Raw genomic sequence first — 12,982 nt, 5'->3', positions numbered from 1 at the left:
ACACAAATCTGGTCGGCTAGATGCTTGCCAGACTGCTGTGTTGAAGCCAAGCCCGCTAGAGCAGTGGTGCAGAGCTGGTCCGCAGGCTGGATCCCGCAGGTGTGGGCAGCACACAGCATCGGTCTGCAGTCTGACCCATACGGGGCCGTGTCTTCTGGCCCACGGAGCTCCCCACAGCTCCAGAAATTTGGCAGAAGGCAAGTGGTGGCAGCATTGCTTGCAGTGGTTCTGCAAGCAAGTAACCCTACCCCGCTCTCCAAGTTTCCAGACCTGTGGGAAACCCCTCAAACCAGATCACGTGGTCCCTCCGGCCAGAGGTTGAACACCACTGTGCTAGACCCGGGGGCTGTTGCACTTCCCTTGGTCTGGGGGGGCTCCATCTCTGGAATCCCTGCAGGGCACTTGCTGTTAACCCTCCCCTGAAGGGACCCCCGCGGCCCAGAGCCTACAGACTCGGTGTCAACTCCCTGCTTTCACCTACTCCAAAGAGTTCAGCACCTCCCTCTCTTGCATACACCTTTGTTGTTGTTGTTGATTCATGTAGTCTTTCCCTCATTCTCGATACTAAAACCAGAGATGGATTCCTCTCTTTTTTTATTCCGGGGTTCTGCAACCTAAACGCCGGTTGTCCCACTTTAAGTACCTGTGAAGTATCGGAGAAAACACTTCTACTGGGACAAACAGGGATAATTGACTTTATTACCATTCAAGCTGGTGTGTGAATGACTGAAGGAAGGGTGTCGGTACCCAAAAGCTTGCAAAGAACAATTTTTCCGACTGTTTAATTGGTCTAATAAAAGATATCACATTTACCCAAAGAACCATGTCTGCCTAAATGGCTGTCTTGTGAGTCAAAACCCAGGACAATCAGAGCTGGTGCTGTGTTCTTCAGTACTGCTGTCACTTCTCCTGACAGTCACCTTTACTCTGCAGTCTGCCCTGCTGATTCAGACTGAGAAGTAGCTGTTAATACTCATTGCATATGCATAGGGTTAATCTTGCGTCTTCCACTGAAATGATTCAGAATACAAGTAGGTTTGTAAGTACCCAAGTGATTTGCCATGAGCAATGCCGGATGTGTTCAGATTAGTATTCATACTCCCTCCTTCCTTGGGGAAAAGTCGCTAGGTATTTGGAGGTAATTATTGCTTTTATTCAGCGCTAAAGCAATAATTTAAAGGGATATGTTAGAAAGCTAGTAATTTCCTGTCACTGACTGACAGATGTTTTGCCATACATGAAATGTGCTTTCAGGCTCATACTAATTATGATGACACAAATTGGCAGTAGCTTTCTTCCCATGCTCCCAACGCTAATTTTGTCTTCTCTTCCTTGCTGCCTTTTAAAGGGGAGTTTCCATTTTGTCATGTTTCAGTAAGATTGGCTCATACAGTGGCTGCTGCTACAAGATGCAGTTTCCTAACCTTTCCCTTTCTCCTTCAGGTTCTTACCCTTCGCCTAAGGCTGGAGCCACTTTAGTGGTGTACAAGGACTTGCTGGTACTGTTTGGTGGGTGGACGCGACCAAGTCCTTATCCTCTGCACCAGCCAGAGAGGTTCTTCGATGAGATACACACCTACTCACCCTCCAAAAATTGGTGAGAACCTCTTGAGAGTCTGAACTTGAATCAAATCCCTTGACCACATATCAACCCCCCCCCCCCCCAAATAATACGACAAAGCAAGTGCATCTCAGACATGCAGGACTGAATGTGCCGCTGTCTGAAAGCTACTTGGATGATGATGATTTCCTTATTTCCCTCCATTGGTAACTAAAATGGAACAAATTCTTCCAGCTGGAGTAGTGCTTTTGATCTAAGGATTTGATAGAAACTGGATAGAAGTGTTTGAAACCATGCAATTCCTTTGGCCATACACTGTGATTCATTATGATAAGAAATATAGGAACTGTGTAACACTAGAGATATTACCTTATAGTTTCATGTACAGTTGATTCCCTGTGAATCACTAGGGGAAGAAGAATCCCACAAGTAAACATCCCACTGCTGAAAGCCACCTGCTCTTCCAGCCTCTAAGTTTGTCTGGACAAATCAGCTGAACTGTGTAGAGACGGTAGCAAAACTCTCCTGCCAGTCCCCAGAAAACGTGCTCACTTGCAAAAATATTTCTGCTGTCTGTATGTGAGCCAGCGTGGTATTAAAGCAGTTCCAGATGGGCATATAATCAGCAAAAAGCTCAATCATCCCAATGCATTTTTGGCAATGTTTTTAATACACTGTAATTAAACAGGTAATAATAGTTGAGGACAGATTTCATTAAATGTGCTGGTGTTACCAGTTCAGTTTTAGTATCTTGGTTCCAAATTAAACGGTTTGCCCTTTTATTCAAATCTTGATGATGGTGATTTTAGATCATTTAGTCAGAATCCTCTGTCTCAGACTTACCCACCTTCTGTCACCGCAGTGGCATGTAGGAGCTATAGTTATCAAGCAGGACTCCACTGTCTTAAGCATTATCCAAACAGAGAGCAAAAAGATGGATCCTTCTGCCTAGCTTCCCAAGTGTCACCATAGAGCAAGAACAAACTTAAAATAACTGTGGTTTAAAATGCCATCCCCACTGGACCTAGAAACTGCAGCAGCAGAAAGTCAGTGGGTCTGTGCTGTTTTGAGAAGTGGTTTTCCTGTGACGTGCGGGGTTGGTGACACCTTTCATCTCTGGGAGGGAAAAAGCTGGGGGGACTCTAGCATAATTTACCAGCATTCATGAATTCTTGTTTCCACAGGTGGAACTGCATTGTGACGACCCACGGACCACCTCCCATGGCAGGACACTCCTCCTGCGTAATAGAAGACAAAATGATCGTCTTTGGGGGCTCGCTGGGATCTCGGCAAATGTACGTTGAACATTCATTCTCTCCCCCCCCCCCCCCCCAGATGTTTCTGGGACTAGTGATCACCCTGTGAGGAGTGATAAAACTGGGCAGAGATTGGGTGAGGGGTGATACAAGCTTTCCCACTACAAAAGCGCCTTGTGTTTCTGACCTCTGTGTCTGCTGTTCTGGTCCTAGATGCTTTCTTGAACTAAGCAAGGCCTGTTTTGCTGCATCTGCACTTGTCAGGTTAATAGCCTGGTTGCTATGGGGATGGTTGAGACCACCACACTCACTTATATATGCTATACCCTTCCCTGAGTCGTGCTTCAGGCGTGTGCAGCGGAGTCCATTGCAAGATCAGGGCAGTGGCCTTTGAGACCTGTTCTGAAGTGTAGTCCCCCCAGGTGACAGTGTGTTTGTCCTTAACAAACATTTATCCATCTCAGAACATGGCTCAATTTAGCACTATTAAAATCTGAGCTTGGACTTGGAGGGTAGGTCAGGATCATGGTGCAGCGTGACAGCTCTGTAGGCAAGGCTGGAAGCAGCTAAGTCATTAAGCTTACAGGATGTTTGGATGTGCTGCTGCTGCCCCCCTCCCCTGCTCCTGTCTTCTGTTGCGTCTTGGATTTGATCTTAGTCCTTTGCCAGGCTCATGTTTGCTCACAGGTCTTGTTTCTTTGCTGCTTCCATTTTCTTTGGCTACACCAGTGTACACCAAGAACTTGTTTTGAGAAGAGGCAAAGCCCCAGAGCCTGCCTGCCTTCCCCCTAGGAGTAATGCTAGTAGTCCTGCAGTCTCCAGAGCAGCACTTCCTTGAGATCCTCCAAGGAATGTGGGGGGTTTTTTCTTGTACACCTTTGGCTCCATGTTTGCCGTCTTGTCCTTGCAGGAGTAATGATGTCTGGGTTCTGGATCTGGAGCAGTGGGCTTGGTCGAAGCCAAACGTCTCTGGGCCAAGCCCTCACCCGCGAGGCGGCCAGTCTCAGGTGACAATCCTTTGCAGTTATTCAGCAAATGTTGCAGCACCTTGTGAGGAGGTCATCAGCCTGCTCTCACTGCCACCGCTGCGTGTGAAAAAGAAGCAGTAGGAAACAATTAGGCTTGGTTTTGAGCTTGTCATCTGCAGGACTCATAACAAGCAATGCCAATAGCCTCTTTGTGCCAAGCCTTTGCTGATTTCCCTTTTACCTCACTAATTTGAGAGGCCACCCTCTGAAAGCCGCCTGGCATTAAGCCATGCTGTATTTGTCCCAGTTTGTGTATGTACACCTAGATTTGCAATTAGCACTTCTCCAAACCAGAGTCCTCTGTTTTAACAACCGAAGCAAAACACTGATGTCATCCTCGCCATTTAAGAGCCATTAAAAATATTCCTCTGTACTGGCTTTGTAGAAGACCCCTTTATGTATGGATTTGCTGACATGTCAGATCTCATATTTCCACTGCCTTGGATGATTTCCACTAAAAACATTTTAATGCCCGATATAGAATCATACAGCATACATGCTGGAGCACTCCCCACCCCCTTTCCTTGTCTGTCTTGCCTGACTCTGGCATCAGCAGGCTGCAACAGACACTCTGTCAACAGATTTGATACTGCACTCTTCGCCATAGCACTCTAAAACTGTGATGATGTGGCTTGTATAAATACAGCCTGCAGGCATTCGAGTGCCTAAGGCGTGATGCAGATTCAGAGCAGACAACCTGCTATAGACCCATGTTTTCCCTTGTCTTTCCTCACGCTCAGAAAGAGGGATGAATGAAATCCCCAAACCCATTCTTCCTGGTTGGAAAGTCTTGTTTTGTATGCACTTTCTAGAGACTTTATCCATGGGCTCCTGGAGCCTGTTTTAGGTGGGCTCCTGGAGCCTGTAGAGCTTCGGACAGTTGCTGGGAGCAGTGGGTGGGTTGGTCCAGCGCTGAATGGGAGTTTGAGAGCAGGCTGGGGCAAGACCCTTGCCATGGGTACCTTGTGGAAGCAGGATGCAAAGTTTTTTGACGCACGGGAGAAGATACAGCAGCAATAGTCCTGTGTGAAACCTAAGGAGATTCTTTGTGTTCTCCCAGGTTTCTAACACTTCTTTGTCTCTCTAGATTGTCATAGATGATGAGACCATCTTAATCCTTGGTGGCTGTGGGGGGCCAAATGCTGTAAGTATATAAAAGCATGGGAGCATGAGCGTGGGGCATGTGCATCTTACCTGTTTATAACACCAACTCGTGTACACCTTACAGAGGGGTCCCCTGTGGCCTCAGGTGTACCTTGTTGCTAGTGGTAGCTCAGCAGATTGATTGCTAGTTACTCTGCAAAGCAACCTTGACTGGTTGTGCTGGTAGCTGAATTATAGAGTTCTGGATGTAGTTGTCATCCCTGCCACAGCTAAATAAATAATAAAGTGCAGCCCCTCTCTCCGGTGCCTTCTATCCATGACGCTTAGAGTGCTGTGCCCACATTAATAAAGCCTTGCTGGAGTTATCCCTGACATAGCTGGGTAAGACACCATGGCCTGGAGATTTGACTTGTCTTTAAAGTCCCATAATGTGCGAGTGGTAGTCACTCCAGGAACTGCAATCCGGGTTGTGATTTCTATCCACCTGTAGTGAGATTGGTATCGGGGAACCTTTTCCCTGAGGAAGACAGTTGCACACTAAGACTAAATTTCTAGTTATGTTGCTCTTTTATTGGCAGCTGTTCAAGGACGCCTGGCTACTGCACATGCACACGAACCCTTGGACATGGCAGCCACTGAAGGTGGAAAACGAAGACCATGGGGCCCCTGAGTTGTGGTGCCATCCTGCCTGCAGGGTAAGGGGGTCAGAAATCATGTGGCAGAGTGGAGAGAGAAAAGTCTGTCTCCATGGAGTTGAATCTCTGGACCCCTGCTTGGGTGTCCTCAGAGATAACAGGCTAACAGAGCAGGAGGTGAGGGGGTTGTGAATTTGTATGCAGCAGTTTGTGATCATGTCTTCACATGTCTTCCAGGTGGGACAGTGTGTTGTGGTCTTCAGCCAGGCTCCCAGCGGGAGAGCTCCACTGAGCCCAAGCTTAAACTCTCGCCCCTCTCCCATCAGTGCCACGCCACCAGCCCTGGTTCCTGAAACGCGGGAATACCGCTCTCAGTCTCCGGTTAGGAATGCAGATGAAGCTCCCTGTGTGAATGGGCGCTGGGGCACCCTGAGGCCCAGAGCACAAAGACAAACCCCGTCGGGGTCCAGGGAAGGGAGCCTGTCCCCAGCCAGGGGGGACGGTTCCCCTGTACTGAACGGTGGGAGTTTATCTCCTGGAGCCACGGCAGCAGGCGGTGCCTCACTGGACAGTCCCGTACAGGCAATATCACCCAGCACACCTTCCGCTGCTGAAGGATACGACCTGAAAGTGGGACTTTCCCTCGCCCCGAGACGAGGATCTCTACCAGATCAGAAAGACCTGCGATTAGGATCGGTAGATTTGAATTGGGATCAGAAACCAGCTTCCATTAGCTGTCAGATGGACGGGGCGGACAACAGGACAGTTGGCGGAAGCGTGAGAAACCCCCCAGAGCAGACCAACGGGATCCACACCCCACCACATGTTGCTAGCTCCCTCCCCGGGGCAGTCTCCCCGGGCGCGCTGCGAAGAAGCCTGGAGGCTGTCAAGGCCCTGTCTTCCAAAGGTGCGTCGGCTTCAGCAGCATTGAGCCCTCCTTTAGTGTCCTCGCCGGGATCCCCCGGCAGCCAGAGCGCGAGCAGTGCCGAGGCGGCGCCACGTCCCGGCTCTGCCCAGGGGGATGGCCACTCCTTACCTCCCATTGCTCGCCGGCTGGGCCACCATCCTCCACAGTCTCTGAATGTTGGCAAGCCTTTGTATCAGAGCATGAACTGCAAACCCATGCAGATGTATGTGCTGGACATTAAAGACACCAAGGAGAAAGGACGAGTCAAATGGAAAGTGTTTAACAGCAGCTCGGTGGTGGGGCCACCCGAGACCAGCCTTCACACAGTGGTGCAAGGCCGGGGCGAACTAATCATATTCGGTGGTCTCATGGACAAGAAACAGAACGTGAAGTACTATCCCAAAACAAATGCCTTGTACTTTGTGCGAGCAAAGAGATAATGTGGCAAAGGCTGTTCCACCCCTCCCTTCTTCCCTGTGGCTTTTTTTTTTCTTTTAAATCCTTCCTCTGTCACGCAGGCATTTAGACTGTGAATTAGGGAACAAGAAACCAATAAAATCCAAGCAGAATGTCAGTGCTGCCCTCCAGCTCCCAGCGTGACCCCGACTCTGGGTTTGGTTCAGAAATGTCCTATTAAGAGAATTCTGTTTACAAATGGGGAGAAATCTCCATTCTGGTGGGATTCATGGTTGCTGTGTTCTAGCAGGAGCTTTGCTGCCGCCTTATTCTTTGCTGATAACTAGACCGAGAATTCAGGGTGAGCGGGGCGGGGAGGGGGGAATCTTCTAACATCCAGTATCTTAAGAAATTTTCCAGGGGTATAGAGAGGCCTCTTCAATGTCTATATACAATTCCAGCTCCTAAAGGGTTGGAGATGCTGTCTGTATTGAATACCTGCAGGCAAGAGGCCATAAGCATGTATGTATGCACTGATACTATCCACGCTTGTCTTGTTGCATATGGCTGCACAAGGAAAATAACAGCAATATTTTAAAATCTTCCAGCACTACAGCCAGAACTGCAACCCTTAGTCATCACAGACACAGATGCCTTTTTTTCCTTGGACTTTTCTCCTGACAGTACTGTTCCCGTCCTGTCCTGCCCTCTTGTTGCCATGAGAGAAGGAAGAAAGGACAGATCTGCATTGAAATGCCAGGATCACCAAGAATTCAGTTGGCACTGCTTTCGTTAGCGTGTCCCACCAGGGAGAGTCCTACACTAGATCGAACCAGCAGTGGCATTAGATCTCCCTGACGTTCTGAATCACAGGCGGGTAAAATTGCACACATTAGACAGCATTAAAAGAAATGTGAAGTTACAGGTTTAAACTAAGCAGTTTTGTTTAGGACGTTCATAAGAACCAGTGTCCACGTACCTCTTCAAGGTGATGGAGTAGCTGGATGCCGATGTTCTCTCTTAAGAATTTGCTCTAGAAACTTTTGCCTTATGACTGCACAACTCCAAACGTGTAGGCGTGCAGACAACTTTTTCCAGTGAGTATTGGGGATGTCTTAGCTCATCTTTAGCTTATGGGACAGAAAGAACACATGCATAGCCTCGTTCAGCAACACACTTACACACATGCTTAATGGTTGCACGTGCTTAAGTGTTTTTCTGAATTATAACAGCACATTCTCTTAGAGCTTGGTTCAATGTGCCATTTACAGTTACTGCTTTTTTTTAACTCGTTTCTACTTCCTGGTCAATACTGGTTATCCTGCCAGATAATGCACCACAAACTAAAATGAATTCACAGCAACACTAAACACTGTACCAACCAACCAAAGCAAAGAAGCCTGACACAAGGCAGCCCCCTCCCTGCTGTAGGCTTCCATCAAATGTGCTTTCTGTCCGCTTCACTTGCTCTGAATATTTTAAAGCTCTCGGAAGTAGACTAGATGTTTCTGCCATCGCTGAAATAAGTGGTAGCATTTGGAAGGATTTTCAACCAGTTGAAGTGAAACACTGGACCGGCCTTAATTTTTCCAGGTTTAGCAGCCTCCGTATTAATCACCAGTGATGTTCACACTTACCAGAATCCAGTTTGAAAAAGAATCCAAATTGCTGTTTCTGCATATGCCTTTGAGTGAATATTCTTTCCTTCCTATTTCAGCTTGAGGGCTGCTGTATCAGCTCTTGGCTTAGAGAGTTTCCAATTTTTCCATGAAGTTGTGCTTTCACCAGCACGTGATCCCGGCTCCTTCTGAAGCTTGCCATTCCTTGTGCGGCTTTGTGGGTTGTTTTACATCATACAGTAGATTGAGCCGTAAGAAATCTGTTGGAATCGGTTATATGCGTCGCATGGGACCACTGCTTCGAACGGTGTGTGAAGACAAATTCAATTTGTTGCTACCCCATGTAGGTGGCAACACTGAGTGAAAAGGCGTGGTGTGCGACAGGAAGAACACGGTATTTTATTAGACAGTGAAGACGTAAAAAATGCCCACTGATGCCAACACACCGATCACCTGGAGGCAGGTCTGTATTCATGCTGCCGCTAAAGCACAAAGCTCTGCTTTCCCCGTCTCATTGTATCATAATAGCTTGCAGCTTGGCCCTGGCCGGGGCTGTTAAGAACTGTTGCATACACATCATAAGGCTATTAAAACAGAGTAGCGTTTAATTATTGAGGGTTCAGTTATACCTATGCTGAGGAACTGCTTAGCAGCCGCCTGCATTTCTGAAGCAGAATCATAAATAAGAAATCTGTAATAGTAATGGTCAGAAAAAGGCTGTTCCCTAATCACAGTAGAACTTGCACAGTGGAGAAACTGTAACTGCCACTTACTGTACTGGCTGTAACATGAAGTGGCTCCTTTAAGATTGCCAATATAATTTTGTTTTAATGATTAACTCCCTACAAGGCCACTGGATTTTTGCTGGACATTTTGGTGCTCACTTTTAAGACCGATTTCAGTATATTCAAGCCTACAGTCGCAAGCCTTTTATAAATGAAAACCTTCCTCTTCAGTTTCCCTGTATTCTTTCTCATCGGTGGCCTCCGTGAGAGGGTATTTGTTCGTGTAACAAACCCAAGTGGTTTCTTTGGAGCTGACGGCTAAAAAGCCCTGGCCATTGCAAAAGTAAAACAAAACAATACCCCCGTGCCCACGTACTTGGTCACAGTCCTCCAGTAAAACTTGCCTCCTTTGAAAGGCGCTGAAGGTATCCTCGTGCTGTGACTTTTCAGCGCACAAACTGCTTATCTTGAAAGCAAAAATCAGTGTTAGAAAATGCAAAAGGTCTGGTGAGGTGACTGAAAAATCTTTTTTTTATGGGAGAAGCGGATCCAATCGCTGTCGGCTTCTTACCGCTGGGCTGGGTTTAGTAAAAACATGCTTTCTCCTCCATCCTGCAAAGTCGCTGAGCTCTGATCGCTGCTTTGAGGGGGGTGTGAGGTCTATTTCTAGTACCCTGCCACGCTGTGTTAGATATCATCTTTATTAAATGCAGTCCTTCAGGCTGATATGCATTGAATCAACTTAGTCTTGTCTTAAGGACTTGAGACTTTTTTTTTTTTTTCCTCCCAGACCTCAGGAATACCTACAGTATCTTCATCGGTATTTAAAACAACCACCTTGAACCTTAAAGCTTTCTACTGCTTCAGAGGCACCTCTCACACTGAATGGCATTGGGTTGACCTCTACTACTTAACCTGAGGAGAGGGTGGTAGCCAGTATCTGATTCCCCCACCCCTTGTCCCTCTGCCTAAACTAATCAGCACTCCAGTGGTATTTCCCTACACCGGATGGAATATACTCGTTTTGTTTGCATGTCTCTTGTCTTTCACCCAAGGTTGTTTTAGAGCAAAACCAATATCAATTCTTAAAGTGAAAAAAACAAATGCCGCTAGTAAATTTATGCTGAACTGTCACGATCGGGTTCTGCACTCTTGCCCTTGATTTTGTTCACCTGCTCCCGATCGTGTGGGGCGTACAGCAGAAGACGAAACCCGTACAAAGTAACCTAGGAAATATTCTAGCAATTCTGTGGGCGATGATCAAAATAGCTTCGTCTCAATCACAAGCCAAATAGAAACTGTTCAAGTCACGGGGTCTTCCCGTTGCTGCTCGCATCACTTCCCAGTTCGTCCGTCCATCCGTTCTAGTCCTCGTGGTGATTCTGGCATGGTAATGTTTCACTGCTTTGCTTCATTTGTGGTTTCTCGACCAGCACATTTGCATTTGGACATGTCAACCCACTGGAGCGGAAGGAACCAGGAATGGAAAGAAACTGCCCCTTCCCTCCTGTGTCCCCGTGTGTGTTGCAGAAGGCATGTTCTGCATGGTTACAAATAAATGGCTCCCAAAGTGGTCTCTATGAATGACGGAAATGTTGGTCTTTATTTCCTTGCTCACCTCCGCCCGTCTCGACCCTGAACATAAAGGTCCCATGTAACGCGCACAAAGTGTGATCCAGTGTAGCTGGTGCTGTGAGTGAGGTTTCCCGTTGACTCAGGTGTACAGGATGACTTTGCCCTGCCAGTCATTTTAGGTTCATCCCAGTGTAGGAATGACAAGTGAACTTCATTGGTATTTAAATCTGTGTAAATTTCATTTTTTGTTAATGTCTCCCCAACGAATTTTTAGCAATTTAACAAATAAAACAAATAAATGGATGGCTGTTTAACTTTTTTATTTTATTTTTTTCAAGGATCATGACAGCACGTTTGGGTCTAAACCTACCCAGGGGCATGCACGACTGGCAGCCTGCGCTGGTTCTCTTCCTACATAGGAGCATTTGTGCTTCTCCTCTTGTCCTAACGAGTGATTGTTGTGAGCCTGAGGAAAACTGGCATTAACCGTTATATCTGGAAATTAAATTGACGTGAGGGGCAGTTTCTGTGACGTTTATCGGCACAGGATGTTGGTGTCCAGCCTCCCCTCACACAAGGATGGTTTGATTCTTTCTGAGGTTCTTTGCAGGAGGTGGGAATTGCATGTCTGCTGCAGCACCCCCGCTCCACCTTCCCTTTTCTCAATGCCTTAGGTGAGAGGAAGCCCCTTTGACCTCCTGTCTTAATGAGTTGTGGCTGGAGTCTTTCCATTGCTTATTAAAGCCTTACCCCATCTCTAAAGGGATAGGCTGGTTCCTTTCAAAGACGCCAAAGGGAGGTAGGCGTTCCACAGCATTTCGGTGGGATGTGGGAGCTAAACGCCTTCGATGCCCTTTGGAAAGGTTGCATGGAACGATCTCGCGCAGGGCTGTTTGTTCAGATGAAGAAACTTGTGTAAGATCGCATTTTCAGGCAACCGTCCTGGCATTGGGGGTGCCAGCAGTTTTCTGCAGGGGCTAAGCACTCCCTGGCACAGCAGTCTGTTGGATCCAGACCCCAAGTTCAAATGTGGCCCTCTTTTCTGGGCTATTTATTTATCAGGGCATTGCAATGAGCACTTAAAGACAGGCTTTGCAATGCATCCAAGCCTGGATTTTAAAGAGGGGAGTAAACACTGTATTGGTATACATTTAAAAATCAAATGGGAATTGCCTTTCCCCTCTCTTCACCCTTCTTTTCCATCAGCTGAGGCTCTGCATAGTTTTAGCCCATTGTTGCATTTAAAGGATTGTATCTTAACTCTGCTTCTGAAAACCCATCTCTGATGCACAGGCAGACAAGGTTCGTTGGGTGAATTTGATATCTTTTATTAGACCAACTAATAAAAGATATCAAATTCACCCAAGGAACCTTGTCTGCCTGTGTCCTTAGACCACCGCGGCTACAACCTAAATCTCTGATGCGTAGCATTTATGCTGTGAAAACTTGGTGAAGGGCAGAGCTGCTGTAGCGCGGAGCACGTACTTGTGCAGGATCGTGGCCTGTCCTACAGCTGGCTTCTCTCCCAAAGGCAGGGAGGTTTCCACAGACTTTAGCCCCTGCCAGCTTCAGAGCAGAGCTTGGCTTGTGAGAAACATTACTGTGTTGAGCCTTGCAACACAACCCCTTTGCTTGTGAAGAAAGACGGGCTCTCAACAGTGATCTTGCCTTTGAAATGCCCCTGCCTATAATCAGCATCACGATGTTTTTACTCCACAGCTTCCTGGTGGAGGGGTGCGATGCTTTTCAAGCCTTGGCAGCTGCCAGCTGAGCTAAACTACGTGGCTGGGCACAGAGGCCAGCGCGTGAAGGTTGCTCCCTTGCTCGCTGGGGCAGGGGCTGTCACTGCGTGTTGTACAGTCCCCGGGTGCTGCTCTGCTCTGATCCCAGTGGCCCTCTAGGTACGGCCGTGGGAGGTAATAAAATATCCAGAATCCAGGTTACAACTACGGAATCTGGATGTTTTATTACCTGCCTCACAGCAGTGACGAGAGGCCCCGTAGGACTAGGGCAGTGGAATAAATATCCAGAAAATGCAGAGACTGTCGAGGAAAAGGGATGCAGCCCGTGGAGGTGCTTTCGCACTCGGGCCCGGCCAGTAAATCAGTCGGGTGCAAGGTTAAAGAGCTGGAGGCTGCAGCTGCCACCCTGGGACAGCAGAGCGGGGAGCAGACGC

The 12,982-nt window shown here is 47.6% G+C and overlaps 1 protein-coding gene across 2 annotated transcripts in view; it reads left to right on the top strand.

Annotated features, from left to right (window-relative positions):
* The window catches only part of FBXO42 (F-box protein 42), a 73,534-nt gene extending 62,425 nt beyond the window's left edge, over positions 1-11,109 (top strand). For both annotated transcript variants that reach the window (XM_006273033.4, XM_059716796.1), the window contains exons 5-10: positions 1,444-1,597; positions 2,746-2,856; positions 3,728-3,824; positions 4,933-4,989; positions 5,528-5,644; positions 5,822-11,109. In XM_006273033.4, the coding sequence (XP_006273095.1) occupies positions 1,444-1,597; positions 2,746-2,856; positions 3,728-3,824; positions 4,933-4,989; positions 5,528-5,644; positions 5,822-6,931 (1,646 nt within the window). In that variant the 3' untranslated portion in view covers positions 6,932-11,109. The remainder of the gene's footprint in view (positions 1-1,443; positions 1,598-2,745; positions 2,857-3,727; positions 3,825-4,932; positions 4,990-5,527; positions 5,645-5,821) is intronic.
* The last annotated feature ends 1,873 nt before the right edge of the window (positions 11,110-12,982 follow it).

This window comes from Alligator mississippiensis, chromosome 13 (genome assembly GCF_030867095.1).
Source record: "Alligator mississippiensis isolate rAllMis1 chromosome 13, rAllMis1, whole genome shotgun sequence".
Classification (NCBI taxonomy): domain Eukaryota; kingdom Metazoa; phylum Chordata; order Crocodylia; family Alligatoridae; genus Alligator; species Alligator mississippiensis.
Note: the sequence above shows the minus strand (reverse complement) of the source record. Positions and strands in the feature narration are given on the sequence as shown.